Here is a 26,019-nt window from a genome sequence, read left to right as displayed (position 1 = left end):
ACTGTGGTAAATGTTCTCAATAAGGTCCTACCAATAGGTAGGCGCCTGGGGGCTTAGCCCAGGGGTAAAGGCTCTACAACGGGTCCCAGGCACTGGGGTGGGGGTATCATAAACTATTAACACTACAATCAAAAGATTCCAGCCATACATTTCTAAAGAGCCAAGTGAGCCAGATCCAAATTCAAAGTCAGAACATCCACCATTACTGAGAGTTACCATACTAATGGCTTACATCACAAACTAACTATACAGGGAGAGGCATACAGAGATACTCAAAATACATGCTTAATGATACTTTAAAAGCAAAGACAAGTGAAAATCTGTGTCTATATTACCAAGATTTAGCTAATGCTTTTCTGACATATACCTTTAGATTTGGAAACATGAAGAATTATAGATATTGCTTTGGACAAAGCACTTTATGCCTATACCTCCCCAATCAATCAATCAATCAAAAGATAAAGCTGTCTAAAGATAGCTACAACTGAAAACTTTCACAATGCAGTTTTATTTTGTTGCTTCATTACTATTTGGGGGAGGCTAACACCTCCTGGATTCCCCTTTAGGTTTGACTGGTTGGTACTTTGGTACTGTTTAAAGAGGTTTCCCTGGGTGAAGCCTTTGCCTGACTCTCTCTAGAACTCAGCAAGGCAGCTCCATCACCTCTTCCTCCACTGTGCAGAGGCACTTTGCATTAGGCTGAAAAGCTACCTTCCCAAGGCAGAAAGGAATTAGACCACTGCTTGCAAGAGCCCTGCCATTTCTTGGAGTCTCTCATAGACAGCTGCTACAACAGCAACAAAAAGTAATTACAAATCATGCACATCACAGCACGCTTTTAAAGACACTTGACATGCTTCCCACAGTCCCTTACGTGTTATTCTCAGATATGTTCGTTCAGCCTTCGCAGAGCTAGGCTGGTCAGCAAGACAGGAGGGATGGAGGGCAGAGGGGAAAAGGAGAAGCAACTTTCTAGTTAAAGACCAATTCAGTTTCCAGCAGTCCAGACAGACAGAGGAGACACAGGGATGGCCCAGCATCCATCCAGAACGCCAGCTCCTCTATCTTCCATGCCTATCTTCCAATGCAGCAGTCATCTTTGGCAGACTGGTGGCTACTCCCTCAGCCAACTCTTTTGGGGGTCTCTGCCTCCTTTGACTTGTCTTCTCCGGCATTCCTCTTCTCCAGCTGCGCTCAGATGGTCCTGCCCATCAGTCTCATCTGCTCACTCAGCCTGCTCCAACAGGACTGCCAGCTTACCTCGTCCTTTCCACGGGTCCCAAGTCTCCTTCGGTAACCATAACTACCAGTTTCCTGGAGCTCATCCCGCATCTTCTGGGGCCAAGGTTTTACTAACCTCTATACCTCTCTCCCTGGCAGCCGGCACTCCCTCCATTTTCCAGGGCAGGGACAAGCCACCCCTGAACTCAGTCCAGCTTTAACCAGCTGTGTCCTACAGTTTGGAGAAGCCATCAGCCTCAGCCTGTTCCAGGTTGCCTTTCTGAACAGGTTCATGATGGAGGTGTCCCACCCACCCTTCCACCGCCATGGCTGGGTCCTACACTGACAGCTGGATGGTAGTGACCCTTCCCTGGGAGCCCACCAAGTGGCTTCTCGGCCTCAAGTTTCTGCCTCCTCCATTTGTCAATAAATGATTTTTAACAAACAGAGAGAAAGTTCAACCTCGCTTTTTTCAAAAAAGATAAAAATAATATTTCATTGTATTATCAATTTGTATTTCTCATATCTATTCCAAACATCAAATCTTTCCAAATACATTGTTGAGTGGAGTGTGAAAACAAGCCCTCATTCACGGGTCACTGGGATTATAAATTGATATAAACTCCATGTAAAGCAACTGTGAGCAAGTAATGTATCAAAATTAAAAATGCATTCTAGAAACGGATCTGCAGTTCAGAGATACACGTTAGCGTCAGCAAAGCTCTGTTATTATTATTAGGACTGACAAAGTACAAACTGGACGGCTGGAGATAGTTTGAATCTCTCTAATATTTTTGAACGGGTGATAGCTGTGTGAGTGACTGGGCAGAATGCCACTGTGAGGCGGAGTTGCTTTCAGTGTCTCCCCAGGACTCATTCCTGTGGCACTGATCTCCAGTGTGGATGTGCTTTGGGGTATCTAGTGGGGCTGTTCAAAGGTTTGTGCCTTGGGAGGTCCTTAGGTAGGGCGGATGCTGCCTAGCATTTGCCTAGCATGAGTAAGGCCATGAGTTCAATCCCCGGAATAAATGAATGAATGAATGAATGAATGAATGAATGAATGAATGAAATGTTCATAAATGAGAAAGCTCTTTTTAAAAAGTTCAGTGCACTCACAAAATGAGGATATGAAAAGGCAAGTGTATATACAAATGGATCATATAATCTCTAAGACCTCAGTTGTTTTTCTTTTACAGCTAACTTGCATGTTCTCTTTGGGAAGAGAAATGCTTCCAGGAGCCATGGAGAGCTCTTCTCACTGAACATACCTATCTGTACGATTCTTGTTGCTTTAATAAAATACCTGAGCCTGGGAAGCTTTATAAAGAAAAGTGGTTTAGATACTTCAGGGCTCTGCAAGTTCAAGGACATTAGCTACCGCTGGGCCCGATGAGGGCCTCTCGGGACAAAATCACAATGGCGGGAGCCTGTGCAAGAGGAAGAGCCAGACAGGAAGTCACAGGAAGGCAGGGCTCCAGTCTGACAAGAACTACCTCACTCCCTTCAGACGGCAGCCTCCCCTGGTCCAAGGACCTCCCAGACACAAACCTTTCAACAGCCCCTTGGAGGTCAAGGCCACAGGGATGAGCCCTGGGGACACGGGAACCAGCTCCACCTCACAGCAGCGTGATTTTATTTGTCTGAATTGTGTCACCTGTGCACCTATCACCGGTTCAAAAATAATAAATTTAAAATTCATTTAAAGGGGAGCGGCTGGAAAGGCCTGTCTTCACTGGAATACTAGAGGATCTTCCTTCTGAGGGAGTGGGAAAAGCAGCATTTCGCTGTGCCGTGGTACGAAGAGAGCTTCAGAGCAGGACAGTCTGAAGAAATAATTTAAGCACATTTTTTTTTAAATGGAGTCTAATGCCAGAGCAATTGAACATATCCAGCCCAAGATGCTGTGGTAAGAATTAAGAGAGGTAAGGCTGGTTACAGTAAACGCACCTGTGGTCCCACCACTGCTTAGCCAGGAGGACCTGTGGGGCTTGCTGGCCAGGGGGCCTCACCCAATCAGTGAGCTCCAGGTTCAGTGAGAGACTCTGCCCCTTAAGTGACAGCATTAGAAACACGCACACACAAAACTCCATTCTCACTTTCATGGAGGTTACAACTTACCAGCACAGACAGAGAAAAGTGCACACAGTGCCCTTAACATCCCAACAAACCTGTTTTCCCCTCCCAGGGCTGATGCTAGTCTGAGAGCTTGTTAATGAATGAAGTCAGACATGCTGCTCGATGGGGCAGAAAACTCAGGTGCCCAGGAAGAGTCTGAGGGGGCACATGGTTGACTTGGGTCTAAGGCCACACAGTGGAATGCGCTGAGTACAGGCGGGCCAGGCTCTAGGAGAAGCAATTTCTCAAAAAGGTTTCACTGAGATAGTTTGTCTCTGAAATGTCCTCCACAAGTTTGTGAAGTTTGAGACTTCTCTGTGGTACAAGCTACTGAGGTGGGCCTTTGGGGTGGTTCCCTCTGGTTCCCTCTAGCTCTCGCTGGTTTCTAGTTGGGAGCCATGTGAGTGCCCACGCATGCACGCACATGCACATACACATGCACATACACACACACACACACACACACACACACACACTGCCATGACCTCTGCCGTGCTTTCCCCATCACAATGAACTATAACCTTGCAAACTGTGAGCTAAAATAAATCCTTCTTTAAACTCTTTTTAAAAGACCCAGAGGACTCATTTAGCCTTTGTGGGCCATGCATTTTTGGTCCCTCTTCAACTCTGCCATCACAGTGGGAAGAGAAGCAGTCTGGAAATGAATGAACAGGCTTAGTTAGGATAAAACTTTACTCACGGACACTAAAATGTGAACTCTCTAGAACTGTCATGTCACTGGGAAAAAAGAGCCAAAGTATTTTCAGTTTAGATGATCCTCAGCTGCACAGAATTTTTACCTTGGACTAATATTTAACTAAACCAGGTACCCAAGTGGTACTAGTTTAACCCAGCAAAACAAAAAGACATAGGTACTAAAGACACTCTCTCCTCTGACAATCTTCACCCATAGAAAACTCTGTACCTCTAAATCAGGGCGACAATCATCACAAGGGATTAACACATCAACAACTCCATCATGCCCCCCTACGCTGCCTGCCGCCTGCCGCTGGTTAACCTGTGACTCAGGAACTGCGGCAGCTCAAGGCAGAGTGCTTGCCTGCCACATGTGGCCCAGGATCAATGCCCAATGCTATAAGAAACGAAGGTTAATGCATCTTAGATATTCAAGTCTACCTTACACCAGAAGATCTCACAACAATTCCTATGTAGATAAAGGCATGGTAAGTTAAATAATATTAAATTTTTTTGCACTCAGTTACAAACTTGAAACATTTGAACATTTTATTTCTTGTAAAGTCAGAGTTCTATTAATTTATGACTTTTTAAACAATACAACTATGTATAGAATCATTTCAAGTGGCCTCCAGAACTATTACATAAACTTCAATTTCTCCCAATCTACATTCTATTTCCTCCCAGAAGAGCCATTAATAAAAATTCCTTGTTCAAAATCACTAGTTTATAGATATCAGAATGTATGGCTTTATGCATTAGCTTTAACTCAAATGAAACCATTGTGGAGATCTTTGTATCTCAGAATTAAATATCTTTGTTATCACTTCATAATATGTCATTCTGTATGCCATCATTTCATGAACTCAAATACAGAATATTTTTCAGTAAAATGTACAAATAAACCCCTTTCACGTAGACAATCCTAAAATTCTAAGATACCTGGTTTTCCAACTGATTCCTCATTGACCTAAAACCAGGAAAGGAAAACCGGTTTTCCTGGTTTTGTTTTTTTGGGGTTTCTTTTTTTTGTTTGTTTGTTTTGTTTTTTTTCTATCTCCAAATTACTGGTTAACTTGGAATGACTAGACCATGAAGTAGCCAAACTTCGTTTCTAAACTTGTAGAGATGAGGCTTCCTCTCTACGGCTGCAGGGTCATGTCTGGCGCTGGGATGAGCTCAGGTGTCTCCATTTCCATCCTGGTCCTCTTTCTTTTTTTTTTGTTTTTTTTTTGTTTTTTTTTTGTTTTTCGAGACAGGGTTTCTCTGTATAGCCCGGGCTGTCCTGGAACTCACTCTGTAGACCAGGCTGGCCTCGAACTCAGAAATCCGCCTGCCTCTACCTCCCGAGTGCTGGGATTAAAGGCGTGCGCCACCACCGCCCGGCTCCTGGTCCTCTTTCTTAAACGCACATCAACCACCATCAATGGTGGACTACTTCATTGGCAATGAGGCATAATACAGTGCCTTTTAGAACTGACACCTAAGAGTGTGTGTGTGTGTGTGTGTGTGTGTGTGTGTGTGTGTGTGTTCTTGTTAAGATATGCAAAAATGTAATTTAAATACTTGACATTTAAAACAGGTGTGAGAGTGAGCACTCCTCATGGAGGCCCTTCCAGAATCCCTCACAAGGCATGCCCTATCTGCTAGGGTTTGCTCCCAACAGAGTTAGGGCAGAGGAGAGGACATAGGGAGAGGACACGGGCTCCTCCTCCATGAGCACTCTGTCCTAGGAGGGAGAAATAATTACACTGTCACTGGAAACCCCTACATCAGAGCATCCCCACTCTCTGCCTTCCTTTGTCTAGCCCACTTTCACAGCCTAGCCCACTTCCCAATGGCTTCTGGAGAGAAAACACCTCTCAGTGTTCAAAAGCTGTAGACCAATGGTTTTTAACCTGTGGGCTGTTACCCCTTTGGGGGTTACATATCAGATATCCTACATATAAGATATTTAAAATGTGATTCATAACAGTAGCAAAATTACAATTGTGAAGTAGCAACAAAATACTTTTATGGTTGGGGTCACCACAACATGAGGAACTGTTTTCAAGAGTTGCAGCGTTAGGAAGGTTAAGAACCACTGTTCTAGACTTTTATTCAAATGGGTCAATCTGTGTTCTTCAATACTTCCTCTAATTTAGGTAAGTAAACAGTTAATTCAAAAGGCACAAAGAAATGTAATAAACAAACAAACAAACCATACAAGAGACTCACAACTCCAGAGCTGTAGTCAGGAGTCAGTTTAGAGCGGATGGTGGAGGCAGTTCAAGCCTCTGTGTGGGAAAGAGAGAAGGAAAAAACTATTTAATAAGTCAGGCAAATTCCAGGTAAGTCATCCTGTCCAGCAACCAATGAGCAGGGCTTTTAGACACAACAACAAAGCCAGTCAGACAAGCAGCTAAAGACTCACTCTTCAGCTACTCTGCCAGAGCCAGCCAGGTCTTGCCTCATTTGAATAGTATCTTAGGAATGTTCCCTCAATCTGTCCCGTGATTACTCACAGCTACTGCTTTCTTCCTTCCCCATAACTACTGTCAAACTGCTCAGCAGTCTGCTACAGGTGCAACACTCTTCACGAGTCTTGTAAAATCTGTTAACATCCGAGTATTTGTCCACGCCTCCTATTCAAAGGGAAGGTTAACTTTCCCAACTGTTGCTCATAGCAACACAGGAACAAAAGAATTTTCCATGCATAATCTAAGTGCTTAATTAGAGTTCACAAACTAGGCTCTCTGAGGAAGTAAACGTAGAAGCGTTGGGACTCCTAGATGCCCAAATAGAAGCAGATATACGGTACGTTGCTCAATTACCACAAACACCAAAAGGTGTACTGAGATGTGGCTGAGATTAACTGACACTACCCTGCCTGCCCCACCCACCCCACCCAAGATTCGGACTAACTACAAGAGTCAAGTTAGAGAGCAATTCCAATCAAGGTCTGTAGTTCACACATCTGTAGTAGAACCCAGGCTCACTCATACAACAGATCAGATCAGGTTTTGAACTGATGAAAAGAGGTGCACAGGAAAGGTAGACCTGGCCGGGCGGTGGTGGCGCACGCCTTTAATCCCAGCACTTGGGAGGCAGAGGCAGGTGGATTTCTGAGTTTAAGGCCAGTCTGGTCTACAGAGTGAGTTCTAGGACAGCCAGGGCTATACAGAGAAACCCTGGGGGGTGAGGGGGGAGAAAGAAAGAAAAGGAAAGGTAGACTTGCAAGCAGCCCTGCCTTTATCAGAAAAAGTCCGCTCCTTCACAGGAGGCTCCCGAGAGAGGAGCCTGGAGGGCGCACAGGTGGAGGACCGTTGTTACGGAGCAGAGCAGGGCGGAGGCTGCAGCCCAAGGGCAAAGGGGTTTTAGATCCAGATGACAGGGATAAAGAGGATTTACAGCCTGTCAGATCTCAGGCTCAGAAGTTAGAACACTGGAACAAGGCACAAGTGACAGAATCGAATTAGCTGTGTGTGTGCAACTACTAACACCAGGCTATCCTGCTCCACGTCCTGAGCAGGGGCATAAATAACGCTGTGCATGATCTGACTGGTACCTACCCACCCGCTCAGCCTGGGAAGACTAGAGAACAAACTGAGAAAGTTCAGTCGGAGGTAGCAAACACTGTACACATTACAGAAGCTAAAATGAAGTCGAACAATTAAGGTCCTACAAGGTCCTAGGGGCAGTTAAGGTCAAGCAAAGTGTCAAATGATGAAGTTTAGACTAAGTTCTCAAAGGTGACTCTTAGCCCCAGACAGGAGAGCAGAGGCTGACCAGGGAGTGTTTGTAGATGGAATGTGGCTAAAGCAAAGCCTTGAAGTCAAACTCACAAGCCTAGATCTGCGCTTCATGCCTTGGGACACGTCCCTTAACCTTGTATGCCTCCCGGTCCTAAGCTGGGGTGTATTAACGCAGCTCTTTCTTATAATACCAAAATATTCTAAACTGGCTAACTTTATTAAGAAAGAAGGTCTTGAGATTCGAGGTCACGTAGTTCCCCTTCTGCTCAGCTCTGGTGAAGACCTTGAGAGTAGATGGCATCACGATGCAGGAAGCCACCCAGGCAGAGAGTGGCCAAGTTGGTCCCCTCTTAAGAGAACTTCAATCCCCCCAAGACCTAAGACACCTCCTGAGGCTGGAGGACAAATTCAAACTTCGTTCAAACCGTAGCAGAGGGTGAAAATAGAACCATCAAAGGCTTCCTTTGTCCAATAAAGTAAGAGCTTGTGCACGGGTGGACACTGAAATGTAACAGTGAACAAGCACAGTGCCTGCCCTCACAGACCTTGAGATAGCACGTGAAGGGCTCAATAAATGGTATTTATTAACATTATCATCGTCGTCGTCATCTTCAGCACAGCAGTGTTCAGTAAGTATAAGGTGTATGTTCCTAGTGAAAAATAAATAAATAAATAAATAAATAAGCCATCTTGGCTAGAACAGTTTCAAACCACACGTACACACTGACACACGGCTCAAGGTCCAACAGCTTTAAATACTACATATCTCCAGTTCTGAGCCAGCTCCAGACCAGTCCAAGTGTGGACTAGATGTCATTTTTGGACACCTTAGATCTACACAACTGAAAAAGAATTCTGGATTTCCAGTGCAATCAGGTACCAGCTAACCATCCTCCCCCTGGCCTCCCCCCATCTGTAAGTCACAGAAGCCCCTGTCAGCATATTCATTCTCTCTCTCTCTCTCTCTCTCTCTCTCTCTCTCTCTCTCTCTCTCTCTCTCTCTCTCTCTCTCTCTCTCCCTAAAAACAGAGAAACCCATTCAGTGCTTCCCATTACAAAAAACATCATTTTACTCCAAGCTCCAACAGTTTCTCACCGACAGTAGCATCCTGATTCCTTCTCTAGGGAGGAGTGAGCGCCTTTAACATTCATCTGTTTCACCTGTGCGCACGCACAGCCATGCACACACCGTGACGCACATGTGCAGGTCGGAGGGCAGCTTTCAGGGGTTGGTTCCCGTCTTCCACCTTCCATCTTCCACAGGCAGTGAGTGTACTCCTCTTGCTTCTGCTCCTGTCTCTGGCTCCCACCTCACGGTAAGAGTGCCAGGGTTACAAATGAGTTACACGGCTGCTGGGTCATCATCAGGCTTGTGCCTTTACTTCCAAATAGAACCTGAGCCATCCTTCCATATAGAACACAGAGGTCTCATGGCGTATCATTTCAACTTCTTCAGTGCTGTTTTTCTTTACATACATACATACATCTTCCCAACTTCTTCAGTGCTGGGGATTGAACCCAGGGCCTTGTCCAAACTAGACAAGAACTCTACCACTAACATACCTGTAGCTCAGGCTGGCCTCAAACTCACAATCCTGTTCCTGCCTCCTGAGAGGTAGGATTACAACACTCCCTGATCAACTAAAACTCTCCAATTTTTAAGGACTCCCAAAAAGCATTCAAAGTGTGACACTCTACAAGGTGGAAATGGCCAGACCTCTTCTCCCTCAGTCTCTGCCCCAGTCACTCACAGCCTTTCTTTCCCTTCAGTTTCTTACGACATCAATGCCCCATCTGTTTGGGAGAAGGCAGCCCAGCAGACCCTTCTGCAGTGAAGGCATGTTCTTTATATGTACACAGGGCTACTGCACACTTTTTGTTTGTTTGTTTGTTTTTGTTTTGTTGTTGTTGTTATTTCGAGACAGGGTTTCTCTGTGTAGTTCTGGCTGTTCTGGAACTCACTCTGTAGACCAGGCTGGCCTCGAACTCAGAAATCCGCCTGTCTCTGCTTCCCAAGTGTTGGGATTAAAGGCATGTGCCACCACCGCCCAGCTGCTACTGCACACTTAACAAATGACTAGTGAGGCCCCATCATCAAATGAACTTGACTTAGTTCATATAGAAATAGCCACGCACTCCTAGAAGCTATCACACCCTAAGCCTTGGTCAGGGACTTCCTCTGGCCCTTTCTTAGGCCTGTGCCCACAAGATCTTCAAGGGGATGAAACATCTTAATTAAATGTAGATCCTTAAAAAGGAAGGATCTCCCAACTCAAAGCAGCTTCTAATGACGCCTCCGCCTTTGCCAAGGCTATCGTAATTTCTTTGCCCTCCCCAAAATAGAATATAAAAATCTACGAAAGACCTTACTTATTTTATTCAGCACTGTTTCCTCATGATATTCATAATGGTTTCAAGACATGTTTGACGAATGACTATGGGGTCATGTCAGGTAAACTAAACCAGGGGCAAATGCCTACAGCTTGGAAAAATCTTACAAAGGGTCCTTGAAAAGCTTCTATGTCGTTTTTATGAATACGGAGCTCTACAGTGCTGTGCTGTGCTGTGCTGTCCCTGTGGGGACAGCTAATCTAAAGAGGAGCAAAGGGGACATACACAACCCAACCGGGACTCCAGGCTCAATGGACACAAATAAGTTCTGAGAAATCATTAATCATGCAGACAAGCAGGTGGCCGGTGGTCCTCACTTCTGAGGTCACGAATGCATCTCCACACCTCCTCCTGCCAGACCGCTGAGCACAGGGCTGAGTCACACCCACATTGGTTCTGGGTACCTATAGTGAACCAGGGCACTGAACATCCTGCCAGTCAGATGCTGGTTACACTCCTACCGTCCTAGGAGAAGTGTCATGATTCATGCCACTCAGCAGAAATGACAGGGAAGCAAAGGGAAGGTAAACACAATATCTATTTCAAACAAATTCAAATAACTGGATAATCAGCAAAAAGAAAAGATGCGGTGTGGGACAGAATTCCTGACCGGCCCAAGCCTCTCCTTGGCCAGTGTAGTGACAGACTGATGACCATGGATCCCGCGGACACCACAGACCCCACACAGCCACAGACTGATGACCACGGACCCCGTGGACACCACAGACCCCACACAGCCACAGACTGATGACCACAGACCCCGCGGACACCACAGATCCCACAGAGCCACTCTTTTCAGTTTCAAAGGGAGAAAACCACCCTGAACTCTCATTATGAACTACTGAACATGCAAAGGAAACTGAGAGATTGAAGATTTACACTAAATGAAACTGTGTCCTTCAAATCTGCAGTAAAAGTTGCCTACCAGGTTTTACATTTTATTGAGGACCCTGTCACTTAATAAAACAGCCTTCTTATAGGACAGAGAAACATCAATAAAGAGCCAAAGCACATTCCACGGTCTGTTAGTTAGGCACAATTTCAGTCAGGAATTTATAGCAAAACTCTGTAGCTCAACATTCACTACCGATGCTCACTCCCATTCAGATCTGTCAACCAGCATAGGCAGGACACTCAAAGGCCCTGCACAAGCGCAAGCACAGAAGACTGCACTCAACTCCTAAGCTATGGGGTGAAGAACCAGTTCCCAACGCCTAATTGTGCTAACATGCAACTGCATAGGCAGCTCTATTTCCAAACATTCTCACCTATTTTTTTTATGTGTAGGAGAGTTTTGCCTGCAGTTTGTACCCGCATGCATGCAATGCCTGCAAAGGCCAGAAGAGGGCAGATTCCCCAGGACAAGAGTTCCAGACAGTTATGAGCTGCCATGTGGGTGCTAAGACTTGAACCCAGGTCCTTCTGAAAGATTAGCCAAGAATCTTAACCACTGAGCCATTTCTCCAGCCCCAAAATAGTCTCAATATTACACTTTTAGAACTATAAATCATTTACTAAAAGCAGGGCTAACAATACACAAAAAAATTATTCAAAGAATAAAAATAAACATGGTATATTTTGGGAGACAGGCACCCTTGACGCTAACAAGTTTCATATCTCTGTATAGTAAGGTTATCACATGGGATTATTTCTGTTTGATCTCACTAGCATGTGACCTTATAAATAATACCAATCTGCCATAAAGAAGCTAATGCTTCTAGAGCGAGAAGGTCAATCACTTGCCTCGCAAGCAAGAGATACTGAGTTCAGTGGCCAGAAACCATGTGTCTTAGTGTTACTATTGATGTGATGAAACACCATGACCAAAGCAACGTGGAGAGGAAAGGATTTATTCAGCTTATGCTTCTACATCACAGTCCATCACTGAAGGAAGTCAGGACGGGAACTCACGCAGGGAAGGAAACTGGAGGCAGGAGCTGATGCAGAGGCCATGGAGGGGTGGTGCTTACTGGCTTGCTCATCATAGCTTGCTCAGTCAGCTTTCTTAGATCACCCAGAACAACCAGTCCAGGGGCAGCACCACCCACAATGGGCTGGGTCCTCCCCATCAATCACTAAGAAAAATGCCCTAAAGGCTTACCTACAGGCTTAGGTTTTTTTTTTTTTCAAAGCTTACTTTATTTAGGGATCTTAACCACCTTCTAACCCATAAACAAGAGAAGAAAAAGAAGGTCAATAGGAAAGGGTGTTGTGGACCTGTTTAGAAGAGTAGTTGCTTGGGGGTGATTCCACTCTTCATTGTCAAGATACCAGCAGTCCAGTTCAATACAAGCAGAATCTTCCAAAATCAGACGGAATACCATGAGTTCTTTGGCATAGCAATACAAGAGCATGCTCTCACAGTTTGTGGGGTTCCATTTATGTTCTAACATCACGTGCCCTCTCGAGTGTTGGTTTTCAGGAAAGCATCACAGGCCCTCTCACAAGACACCATGTGACACAACCGGGTTGATAAAGAAACCAGAAATTTCCACTTCACCCATCTGACAGAGATATTTGCTAACTTGAGGGTCCCTTCTATCAGATGACTTTAGTTTGTGTCAAGTCGACAGATAAAATGCTATATGTAGTATATATTTGGAATCTCAACCCCAAGGAGGTGGAGTCAGGAGAATCCCTGGAGCTCAGAGGCCAGTCAACCTAGCATAAATGGGGAGCTTCAGGACAACTGAAGAGGTGGTTGGTGTTTCCGGGGACAGCCAAAGCTGCTCTCAGCCTCCACACTCATGTTCATGCATGTCTACACAAACACACACTCATCTATCCCTCACACACACATTCTTAAAAACTAGCATCTCCATATACTTAGACATAATACTATATACCTCCTACAGTGAACTGCTATTGTGCCTTTGAAATTTGGTATTTTGTTGGATGTTTTTTCTATATCTTTATTTACAATTCTTTTTACAATCTTGCTAAGGCCAGGTGAGGTGATGCACACCTGCACTCTCAGCATTAGGGAAGGTGAAGCCGTAGAATGAATGGCCTGTAACTATGGAGAGAGGGTCTGTCTCACAAATTAAAGTCAATGGGCCAATGAGACGGCTGGATGGCTAGAGACCCAAGCCTGGTGCCATGTGTACTCCCATGGTGGAAGAAGAGACCGGACTCACAGGGGCTGTCTTCTGACCTCCATGTTTGGGCCAAAGCTCGGAGATGGCTCAGCAGGTAACAAGCTCTTGCTGTGTAAATGTGAGGCACAGAGGCTGGATCCAGAACTCATGGGAAAGCAGATGGACATGGAGGACTGCCCAGCATTCTAGGACTCAGGAAGCAGAAACAGGGTGTGGTGGCTATTCTTGGTTGTCAACCCAATTGATTACATCTGGAGTTAACTAAAAGCCAAAGCAGGTAGGTTCACCAATGAAGAAGTCTCCGTCAAATCATTTGAGATGGAAGACCTACCCTAAACTCAGACCTTTTCAGCAGGAAGTCCTCCTTGCATCTGGGACACGCCTTCTGACTGAGCCTGTACAAAGGCCAGGGAAGAAGGAAGCACCTGCTCTTTGCCTGCTTGCCCTTGCTCTTCCTGGCAAGGCCATTCCTTCATTGGCATTAGAACCTACTTTTTGAGGATCCAGGAGTTAGATGGCTAACTAGACTACCTGGAATTGCAGAAATCTGGGTTCTGTGAGAGGCCCTGCCTCAATAGATGAAAAGCAAATAGTCACCATCAACTTTAGTCCCTCACACATATGCAAATGCACATCACACCTACAAATAGACACAAAATAATCATCATCATCATCATCTCAGGACTTGGAAGTGAAAGCAGGAGAAACAAAGCTTCAAGGTCATCCTCAACTACACAGAAACTTGGCTGCTAATCTAGGCTACAGACTGTCCCCAAAACCAATATAAGGAGGAGGAAGAGGAGGAGGAGGAGGAGGAGGAAGAAGAGGAGGAGGAGAAGGAAGAGGAAGAGGAGGAGGAGGAAGAAGAGGAAGAGGAGGAAGAAGAGGAGGAGGAGGAGGAAGAAGAAGAAGAAGAAGAAGAAGAAGAAGAAGAAGAAGAAGAAGAAGAAGAAATAATCTGATAAATGCCTAGCATTTGATAACTTACCAAACTAAATAAACCTTGTCTGTATACCATACAAATAGTCTCTACTTCGGGCCTGTACTACAAAACCAGGCTCCCAGGACAGCCCCTGGTTTCAAGGCAACATATGAAGTGATATACAGTATTAGCAAGCAACAATATTCATGAACTCTACAAGCCAAACTTGGCTGCCATGTTTCCAGACACCCCCAAAAGAAATGGATTATGGAAAACTTTAGGTGATGTGTTTCATTTCATTGCAAGAAAACCAATCCAAGACAGAGATAATTCCTCAAACTTAGCTTCTGTGCTGGCCTGGACACATTTTTATGCTATATAGTGTCTAAAAATCATTTGTATAATACATGATCACGGAAAAAAACAGGTGATCATAAATGGCTAATATTTATTTTAAATATTTATATAAAATATTTTTTAAGACTTAGGTTGGAGATGGTGGTATACATCTTTAATCCCAGCACTCTGTGGCAAAAGAAGGTAGTTCTTTTGAGGTGAATTCAAGTCCACCCTGGGCTACATAGTGAGTTCCATGCTAGCCAACACTACAAAGTGAAACCCTATCTTAAAAAATAAGTAATAAGCCGGGTGGTGGTGGCACACGCCTTTAATCCCAGCACTTGGGAGGCAGAGGCAGGCGGATTTCTGAGTTCGAGGCCAGCCTGGTCTACAGAGTGAGTTCCAGGACAGCCAGGGCTACACAGAGAAACCCTGTCTCAAAAAACAAAAAAACAAAAACAAAAAAAAGCACATCTGACATGAAGACAAAATTTAATGTGTACTTTGAATCTATATTCTACACTTAATTCCCTTTGAGTGTTTCCCCCATGTGTTGGAGTGGTACTCACTAGGCTGAATTAAAAGACTACAGAGGAAATATCAAGGCCAGTCTTCAAACTTCCTTTCACTAGATAGCTGTGCAAACTAGCTCATAAGCAGGCTAACCTAGAACCAACTCTTACTTACCTCTCTCTCTCCTACTGTCCCAGACACCAAGCTGGTTGCTACACTGCTTCCATCTAAATTGTCAGAATTCAGATCATTCAGTCAGGTGTAGTAGCACACATCTTTAATCCCAGAACAGAAGCATGTGGATCTCTGGGAGGTGGAAGGCAAGCCAGTCTACATAGCAAGTTTCAAGCCAGCCAGGGTTACACAGGGAGACCCTTTCTCAAATTAAAAAAAAAATAAAAATAAGTAAAGCATTTCAGTTAGATATGGGAGGAAAAGAAAAAGAAATGCAAAACCAAGAAGAACTTGAAATGTCTCTGACATAGTTTTTCCTGGTCAAGAAACAGTGTCCATGGTCTTACCAACATATGATCTTATACCCACACAGCACACAATCTTTGACACACACTGGTCTCATACACAGCACACACACACACACACACACACACACACACACACACACACAAATAAATAAATAATGTTTTGTTTTTGTTTTCCAAGACAGGGTTTCTCTGTAGCTCTGGCTGTCCTGGAACTCTCTATAGACCTGCCTCTGCCTGGAATTAAAGGTGTGCACCACCATTACAATGTTTTTTTTTTTAAAGATATTAAAGACTGCAATATGAAAGACAACTTAACAATTGTATTTACATTAAGATGACAAATCTGACATTGTAGCCCTCTAAAATAATAATAATAATAATAATAATAATAATAATAATAATGGTGCCAAGTATAGAACTGCCATGTGGGCCATAAAAGAAGAGCCTGCTAAGGCCGACAGGAGGAACCTCAGAAACATTGCTAAGTGGAGGAGGCCAGTGGCAGAGGGATGGACACACAGCGTCTTACTGTCTATACCAAACATCCACAGGGAAACCAGACACAGGATGTAGATCAATGACTGCCAAAAGCCTCAGGGGGGTTGAATGGGAAGTGAGTTTTTAATAGGTGGGGGGTTATTTTGAGGTCCAGGAATACTGTAGTAGTTAGGGTTGCCTAACGGTGTGAATATGCCTTAAAAAAAAAAAAAAAAAAATCCCTGAATTGTAAACTTTGGCTAAAATTGCAAATTTTGTGTGGTTTGTTTTTATCTCAATAAAAATGACTAAGAAGAAAACACTCAAGATGGTAAAAACATTCTGCATTTACATTTTCATAGATTTTCATAATTTTTCCCCTATACTCTGTGCCTTTAAATTTTTCTTTCTTGTCCCACATACTAGAGGTATGTGGTAATTTTTTCAATCTCAGAAGTAGATAAACAATTAAGTCCAAAATCTAACAAAAGTCAGTCAACCAACTTCAGTCATGTTTACAGAACCAGCACACACAGATTTACATTCTTTGTGAAGTAATCCACGCATTAGGGCAGTAGCTCTGTTTCCTGCTATGTCTCCAACTCCCACAGGAGCAAGAAGAAGCTGGCCACACCCCTACACAGAGAATGTCTCCTTTTCTATAGGATTTTACCCAGAAAAGGAAGCAAGTGCCCTTTACAAGGCAGAGTGGAGCCTGCAGGCAGCTTCCACACTCTGCAATACACCAGGCTTCCTCTCATTAAATTTAAATACAGCTTGCTGGTAGACCAGCCACATGTCACAATGGCTGACTGGAGCTGACAACTTAGCAATTTGCAGCTCAAAACAAATAGCCTGTTTATAAATAACAGTCTTTCTTGAAAAACCAACTATTGTCCTGAATCTTGCAGCAAAATTAAGCTGCAGACTACAGACCATTAAAGTCATAGAAGAAACCTTAGTCATTCAAATGCACCAAGCAACTATTAGTGCTCCATCCAGCTGAAAACAAGAAATATTTCTAAGGTTATTCCTGGGAGACATCAGAGTTGGGTTTAAGTTAACACTTCCTCAAATGATTAAAAACCAGACTCCTTCAGCAACCTCTCCACAATCTCCAACACCACTCCCACTCAGCCACTGCTCGGCATCACCGGGCAGCAGATGCTGACCCTGCTGGGAAGGAACAAGGTCCAGCAACCATGACCATGGTGGTATCGTTCTGGCGATCAGAGCTGACGGTGGGTTGTTTTGGTTTGCTTTGGTTTTGCTGTTATAAGTAATGCACATATTTATATTATTCTTCAAAATGTAGCAGCTTAGTTCTCTCATTATTTCTAATCCAACTGGAAAATTGATTATCTCCGGTTGTTGGTAGCTCAGAGTATATATATGTGTGTGTGTGTGTGTGTGTGTGTATGTGTGTGTGTGTGTGTCCAATAAATAAAACTAAAATAGGCGAGTAGCTTAACTTACACTCTCATTGAGTTAAACCTTTTACTGACCTAACCAATACTCGGTTCACATCCACCACACACAAAGGACCCATTAAGACAGTGATGCAGAATTTGGATTTTTGAAATTTATACATTAGCAGTGGGTTGATCCATTTACTTACTCCAATTTGAAAGAAAAGAAGATTCTGAGCCGGGCGGTGGTGGTGCACACCTTTAATCCCAGCACTTGGGAGGCAGAGTCAGGCGGATTTCTGAGTTCGAGAGTTCGTGGCTAGCCTGGTCTACAGAGTGAGTTCCAGAACAGCCAGGGATACACAGAGAAACCCTGTCTCAAAAAACCAAACCAAAAAAAAAGAAGATTCTGGTTTCCTAGGATCCTAATCACATGCCAGCAACTGAGTTTGGAAAGACACATCTGCCTAGCATCAATGATATGCTCACCGGGCCATCCTTCCTCCTTCAGTCACCCACAGCCATACAAGTCTCTTTTCAACTCCAAGCCACAAGCTGCTCTGTATCCTATCCTAGTCATAAGCTACAGATTAGGGTCCATCAGTCTTAACACAGAATCCCTTTGTGTGGCAACCTGCAAGCTTCAGTGGACAAAAAATATGGCATCTCTGGCTAGCATCCAGGGCAAGGCTGAGAAGAATGCAGAACAGCCCTGCCTGCTCACTTCATCCTCTACTGCAAGAGGCAACCCTTCCTTCTCGTCCTTTCTCCTGTGTTAAATCTAGTGCTTTAAAACACCAGCGCATTTGGTCACCATAACACCATAAACACCAAGCGGTGTGGTCAAAGAGTCCTCATGGTGAGCGAGTAAGAGGGGAAGGCACCAGGTACAAGCTCCAGAGCGACAGTTCTCAACCAATGGGTTAAGACCCTTTTGGGGGGTTGAACAACCCTTTCCCAGCCGCCCCTAGGGCCATCATCCACGTGGCAGCTCTGCAACTCCAACTCCAGGGGAACCCAATAGCCTCTTCTGTTCTCTGAGGACACTATACAGGCATGGAACAGACAGGCCCCCATACACACATGCAAGGGCTGTGATACACAACAGCAAAGTCTGCACGATGTGACCTAGCTCCAAAAGCCTGAAGCATCTGAAACACGGCTGATGCCCCACGCTAAGGTTAGTACCACTACTCCTGGAATGAAATTATGGCACTGTAGAATCCTCCAGCCTCCTCCCATTCACTCAACATAACTCTCTGTCCAACCAGAAATACTAGACCACTCCTGATGAACTATCAAAAGCAAAGTGCTCACTCCTCATGGAATGAAAGAACAACAGTGAATGGGTGAATCTTTCTGACCATTTTAATGAAGTGGCTTTAACGATCCAACACAACAGCAGAGCCACAGCATCTCGGGTCATTTTTCCTTTCTCTTTCAGGATTTGTAATCTGACCATGCAGAAGAATCCACCCATCCCCTACTGACCTGAGGACACCTCTCTTTCCATATGTTGGCTGTGTAGCAAAATTATCAACAGTTAGTAGTTTCTCCAAATACCTTCTCTAATCAGTTCTAACACCTCTAACACCATGTAGGAAGACTCACTGTCGCTTAGCTGCACTGAAAGAAAATATAATTTAAACTGACCTATCACAGTGGCTGGTGTCACAGAATAGCTTCTAAAGTTCTCATACCAAAACTCAGAAAACTTTCTAATAATTCATGTGTACAACATCCTCAAGTACTGAAAGACCTAGCAGCTGCAAGGAAAACTCAAAAAAGTGTTTATCTTAGTCAAATGTTGGTCCTCAACATAAGACTTGATATTGATAAATCAGCATTCACAGTACCTGCCGGTCCTTTCCAGTTTGAAGCAAACCGTGCATCTGGCTTGTGTAAGAAAGCAGTGATAAGCCAAATCATGTAACTTCGCTTTCTGTTTGCCTCACCCAGCCCCTGCATAGTCTTATAATCCTCAATGGTAGACAAACCAGATGACAGGACGAAGCACGTGAGGTGAGGCAGGAGAGAGAGCCTGTGAAATGCTTAGAAAGTGTAAGCTTTTACACCGAAGTGAACCTGAGACTCCAAGTATCCGTGGAACTTCGGCACAACTGTAAAAGTCAAATATTTATACAGGTGCCCTACAAACCACTGTTGTGTGCACACCGTCAGCACCGACGTTTACTGTCCATTAAGTAGTTTCAAAGTGCAACTGTATAAGTAACAGGCTTGGAGCATGATGAAGTTTATGACAGCTAATGTGCCTGGAGAGCCTATGGAGGTGTGACTCCTGTCATAACATCAAGCCAGCAATGGCCCAAGGGGTGTGTGTGTGTGTGTGTGTGTGTGTGTGTGTGTGTGTGTATGTTTAGGTGGGGCCTGGGTACAGGTGCCTTTCCTCATCGAGAGGGAAACCTAAACCCTATCTTCATGGATAATTTAACAAGGACTGTTCCATAAATTTATGTGGTTCAGGACTTTCTTATAACTGCTTTTTAATAGCTTTCAAATACAATGGTTGTAGGAAGTGAGTGCCTGGGGATATCAAATAGAAAAGTGTGTTTCAGACTAACAAGAGGTGGTGGGGCTTAACAGGAAAAGCTCCTGAACCAGCTACAACCCCTCTGAACACACTGCATAAAAAGCCTATAGGACTTTTCAGAAATGCTCAAACTGCAAATGGCAGGGGCATCCCTGAAGAGATATTACTTAAATTTACAATGAGGAACTAATCTGGCATGGTGGCTGGCACCTGTAATTCCTGCATTGAGAAGAGGCTGAGGCAGGGGGACTGCTGAGAGTTTAGGACCAGCCTGTGCTACATAATGAGTTCCAAGCCAGCCAGCCTGAGCTACAAAACAGTCTGAGGAAGTCTAGAAAAATATAACAAAACAAAAATATCTCCTTAACAGATAGCTTTCAAACTTACAAGTAAAGTTGCACCCTAGCATTTCTTTTTTTTTCTTTTTTTTTTCTGGGGGGTGGGGGGGTTTCGAGACAGGGTTTCTCTGTATAGTCCTGGCTGTCCTGGAACACACTCTATAGACCAGGCTGGCCTCGAACTTAGAAATCCGCCTGCCTCTGCCTCCCAAGTGCTGGGATTAAAGGCGTGCGCCACCACCGCCCGGCTCTAGCATTTCTTTACATTTTTTTTTAATTTTTTTTGAAACAGGATTTCAAATAACTCAAATTGGCCTTGAACTCTTATCCCCCTTCCCCAAGTGCTGAGTTTAGCCAGATGTGTGAGCCTATCCGTGCTTTCTAACAACTTTAATCCTAAGAAACGTTCCTCCTAAAAATAAAGAGAAACTTGAGAAACAGAACACTGGTGAACACTCCCCTAAACTTCAGCTCCTCAACTTCTTAGATGTCTGTTTGCTTCGTTCAGATCTCCAGGTTAAGTACAAAATGCTTGTATTGAGACCCGTGCTAAACCAGACAGGTAGCTTCAAGTCTGAGCTACCTGTGGCTGTAGCCAAGGTTCAGTCCCAGCCTCCACGCCACTTCACACGAAAATCTGACCAAATTTTCAGGTGAGGAACTACGGTTAGAAGCAAAACTCCAGAAGAGTGTTTTTAAAATGGTAGGGGCAAAGCTACAAAGGTCAAGCCAGAAGTGGGACCCCTCTCCACGTTCAGGACCTAGGTAGGGCCTGGTTCGGGGTGCGCCCTAGTAAAAAGCTCGCAGTCAGTGCTCAGGAGCTAGCTAGGTATGGCTGGAGAGATGATGCCACAGGTGGCCCAGATGGCTAGCTGTTCGCCATCACTTAGGCCTCCGGGAGGCCCCGAGCTCAGCGTGCCTCAGAGGTCAAAAGGTGCCCTCTCCTCCTCCATCTGAGCAACTTTAAAGAGCACACGGGAGGTCTAAAGAGGGTCAAGTGTCCCCCACCCTAAGCCTGCTAACTGGACTTAGGGTGCCAACCCAGGGCCCAATGCGGCCCTTCCCTTGGGACAGGGAGTGTCTACAAGTCCCCGAGGGGCGTGGGGAAGGCAGTGGGCAATGGGGCCCAAGAAGGGGCGCCTGGCGGGCTGATCCAGCCGCGCCTAGGCCGACGGTCCCGCGCCTAACCCGGAGCCCCTCAGGGGTGCAGGACCGGCGACGCCCCACGCCCCCCGCGCCCTCCAGGTCTCCCAGACAACAGCCGCCGCGGCACTTCCCGAGGCGGGTCCCCGCACCCGGCCGGGGCCCGGCCGCCCACCTGTCCCGGGGGTCGATCCAGCTGGTCCTCCTGGTGTTGTGGTCGATGTAGAAAACCTTGCCGTCGTAGTCCCTGGCCTCTTCCCAGCCCCGGGGTAGCGGCAGCTGCCCGCTCCCGGCCCTCCTAGGCATGGTCGGCGGCCTCGCCGGCGAGCGGCGCCTCCATAGGGACCGGGCGCGGGGCGCGGCGGGAACGCGGGTGCCGGCGAGGGGCGTGCGGGGCTCGGGGCACGGCGGGCCACGCGCGGGGGAGCCTCGGGAATCCCTGCTCTCAGCCCTGCCCGCGATCAGTCCACCATGTCTGCGTCGGAACAGGCGAGCGAGCCCTCCTCCTCCTTGCCGCCGCTGCCTCCGCCTCTTCCTCCTCCTCCCCGTCCCCCTGTGGCCGCCGAGGGTCGCGGCGCCCAGGCTGCCCTGGCCGACGCCGTCTGGGCTCGGATCCGGGAAGCTCCGCGGAGCAACGGCCCGGCGGCGACTGGCCTCCTCATTTGCGTGCGATTAGCATGCGCCCCGCCCCCGGCCCGCCCCGCGCCCGCCTCATCTGCATGCACATTCCTCGCCGCCACATTCCTGAGCTTAACCCTGCAGCTGCCGGGGCGGCCGCGGCGGGACGCGGGGCTGAACCCGCGCGGGGGAGGGGAGCGGCGAGGCCAGGTGGGAGGCGGGAGGGCGAAGGAATGCACAGCTCGCTCCCTCCTCTCCAGCCCGAGGTGTCCCCTCTCGGCCAGATCTTTTGGGGATTTAGAGGGTTTTTTGGACGGAAAAAAAAAAAAAAGAAGCCAAAGAAAAAAGTCTGCAACCTTCCCAACCTCTTTCCGTCTTCTAGGGAAACCACAAGACCTTCGAGAGGAAAGGGTGGGGAATGCTGTCCTGGGAAGAAGTCCCAACAAACAGTAAGGGCACAGAACGCCCCCACCCCCATCCCCACCCCCACGCCGCGCCCCGTGCCTTGGCTGTTCCCGGCGGTGGGGAAGTGTGCAAAAGCGCTGGGAGTGTGTCCGGGGCGTGTCCGGGGCCGCGGCGCCCAGGAGCCTTCTGCTTAGAGTCTGGCCCTCGGTGACCTCACCAGGGACCTCGCCGGCCTAAGGGAGCAAAGTAAAGGCGGGTCCCTATCCGTGAGTGCTGCGACATGTCCGCCCCAGTGGCCCACGGGGCAACTCCGGCCTGATCTTTAGAAGCGACATGGCCACCCTGCCACTGTCGCCACCACTCGCCACATGCGGGCCCTGGGGGTCCGAATGACCCGCGCCTCCCCGCCAGATCAGGGCGCTACACCGGCGAGGTCAGGGCTCTGTGCATCTGGCGTCCCCTTCTGGGTTTAAATCCAAGGGACATGGCTGCGTCCAATATCCAATCCCTTCCTTCCAACCCTCTGCCCCGGGAAATTCTCCACCCCTGTCCCGGACGGACGGGGGCCCAGAAGGTGTTAATAATCACTCTGAAGAGAGCCCAAGGCGGGAGTCGGAGGCCACACTTTGCTTGATCAAGAGTCCATCTGGTATGAGATGTAGATCTTCTCTCACAAACATGTATTTATGTAGCAGTGCTGGTCGGCACTGAGTAGGAGCCGGATGTCAGACTGCTAAGACGACAAAGCCTTGGCAGGGTCAAGGCACTAAGCTTGCAATGTCCCTTGTCCTCTGGGGAGGGGGGGAGCCTTTCCCAGGCTGTGCATCACCACCCTTATCGATATTCTTCCAGGCCTCTAAGCTGATTCTTTTGAAACAGCAGCACCTTAGGAAGAAAGGCCCCGGGAGGTCAGTCCTTCACCTCTTGGTGTGAATTCCCTTAACCATACCTGCGAATGTAATAACTTCAGGACCTGGCACTGGGCAGGACATCTTCTGTGTCTGGGCATTTGTCAATAGAACTAGGCTGTTAGAACCAAGCCTTGGATCAAGCTTCCAGAAGGGGATTCCATGAGCCCTGAAGGGGACTTTAGGAAGAGGAAGGCCATTTATTCTGGATGAAACAGTTTGTGCAGCAGCAGACACTTGAAATCCTCTGGAACTGGAAAGCCAGGTCCACCTGGGAAGGACAACCAGAGAGAGGCAGAGGATGTCAGCACCTTACAAACTCGACAGTACGAGTGGAGCACATCGCTGTTACAGTAGTTCAGCTTGCTTCTCTGGAATGAATCCTCCACAGGAGTCCCTCCGTATAACTAAGTATTACTCAAGAATCCAAAGTGGCAGCCTGGTGGTGGTGGCGCACGCCTTTAATCCTGGCACTTGGGAGGCAGAGGCAGGCGGATTTCTGAGTTTGAGGCCAGCCTGGTTCCAGGACAGCCAGGGCTACACAGAAAAACCTTCACTCGAAAAACCAAAAACAAACAAAAAAGAATCCAAAGTGGCTCACAGCATCGGTGGCATTTGTTGTCCCATTAATCGCCAGACTTCGAAAAGAAATGCCAAATTGACAAAGCTCTGAAGACATATGCTCACTTCTGCTGACTGGCACAGGAAATGTTAGGCAAAAGCAGTTCAAATTCCAGAAAGGAAGGAGTGGCAGTTCTCCAGTCCCTTTTTATTAGGATCAAGTTCTGAGTTCCTATGATTCCTTTGGGGACTCCCTGAGGGTTAAGCAATGAGACTTTATTTATATTCATTCTGCGAAATTTACATTTATCCCCTTCTAGAGATGGGCACGGTTCAGTTTGCTTTTGGCTTCCGGGGATCATCGGCCAGGAAAGGTATTCCAGCTGCTTGGGGATAACAGTTATCACGAACTAACCAGCAAAAAGTCTGTTCACTGGCCCTGAGACTTGCCTTTTCTCTTAGTTTTGTATTCACTAGTGTTAATAGTGGTGCAATAAGCAAACTAGAAGGCGGTGGATGACTGTAATCTCAGCAGCCAGGCGGTGGGGACCAGGAGTTGAAAACCAGCTTTGGCTAAATAGTAAATTTGAGACTATCTTAGGCTACATGAGACTCTGTCTCAAAAAAAGAAAGGAAGGAAGGAAAAAAGGAAGAAAACAAAAACAAAGCAAAAACAATAACAACAACCAAGCCCACAAATACAAAGGGATAAAGGGATATAGCCCAGGTGGTAACATGCTAAACTAGTAAGCCCTAGTTCAGTCTCCAGCAGCGTATAAAATCAGATGTGGTAGCACTTGTTACAAAAGATGGCTGGGGAGGTGGTTCAGTGGGCAAAAGTGCTTTCTACACTATTTCTTTTTTTTCTTTTCTTTCTTTCTTTTCTTTTTTCTTTCTTTCTTTCTTTCTTTCTTTTTTTTTTTTTTTTGGTTTTTTTCGAGACAGGGTTGCACAGAATCTTTTTAAAAGCCAAGTATTGTAGCTGGGCATTGGTGAGGCATACCTTTAATCCCGGCACTAGGGAGGCAGAGGAAGACAGACCACTGAGTGAGGCCAGCCTGGTCTGCAGAGTGAGTTCTAGGACAGCCAGGGCTACACAGAGAAACCTTGTCTTCAAAACCCAAAATAGCCGGGCGGTGGTGGTGCACGCCTTTAATCCCAGCACTTGGGAGGCAGAGACAGGCAGATTTCTGAGTTCGAGGCCAGCCTGGTCTACAGAGTGAGTTCCAGGATAGCCAGAACTACACAGAGAAACCCTGTCTCAAAAACCAAAAAAAAACAACAACAACAACAACAAAATAAACGCCAAGTACATAGCTAACTTGAGCATTCTCAGCACTCTAAGGAGGAAAAAGAGGGGAGAGGCTCTTGGGTGTTAGCCTGGCCTACATAGCAGCAAAACAACAGAGAGATTGTCTCAAGTGAGGTGAAAGACATAGACCTGCACCTGAGATTGTCTTCTGATCTCTGTATACATGCCCGCTTCCACACACAGGAATGTATAGTACACACATACAGTAAGGGAGCACATGAATAAATGTTACAAATACTTCAAAAATCATGAGTACATCTGAATTTGAAATATGCATACTTTGAATCCAGTAATCCCAGTTTGGTGATAGCAGCCTATCACTGGCTAAAGTTCCCAACAGTGTTTACGAAAGATGTGTATTGGAACTTCTCTCTCTCTCTCTCTCCCTCTCCCTCTCCCTCTCCCTCTCCCTCTCTCCCCCTCCTTCTCTCTCTCCTCTCTCTCTCTCTCTCTCTCTCACACACACACACACACACACATAAATCAAACAAACAGAAAAGCCCACTCAGTGAAGTTTCCCCTCTTACTGATTGAGTCTCTCTTTTTTTTTTAAAGATTTTATTTATTTATTTTATATATATGATGAGTACACTGTAGCTGTCTTCATATACACCAGAAGAGGGCATCGGATCCCATTACAGATATGGTTATGAGCCACCATGTGGTTGCTGGGAATTGAACTCAGGACCTCTGAAAGAGTAGTCAGTGCTCTTAACCTCTGAGCCATCACTCCAGCCCTGATTGAGTCTCTTTAACTATCTATATACAGCAAGTCATCTCAAAGCC

The 26,019-nt window shown here is 46.2% G+C and overlaps 1 protein-coding gene across 1 annotated transcript in view; it reads right to left on the bottom strand.

Annotated features, from left to right (window-relative positions):
- Positions 1-21,735, bottom strand: part of Wwc2 (WW and C2 domain containing 2) — a 166,222-nt gene extending 144,487 nt beyond the window's left edge. Inside the window, exon 1 of the mRNA XM_028757662.1 lies at positions 21,605-21,735. Within this exon, the coding sequence (XP_028613495.1) occupies positions 21,605-21,735 (131 nt within the window). The remainder of the gene's footprint in view (positions 1-21,604) is intronic.
- Positions 21,736-26,019: the final 4,284 nt, after the last annotated feature.

This window comes from Grammomys surdaster, unplaced genomic scaffold (assembly GCF_004785775.1).
Source record: "Grammomys surdaster isolate TR1022 unplaced genomic scaffold, NIH_TR_1.0 126178, whole genome shotgun sequence".
In the NCBI taxonomy this organism is placed as follows: Eukaryota; Metazoa; Chordata; class Mammalia; order Rodentia; family Muridae; genus Grammomys; species Grammomys surdaster.
This window is presented reverse-complemented; position numbering and strand designations above follow the sequence as displayed.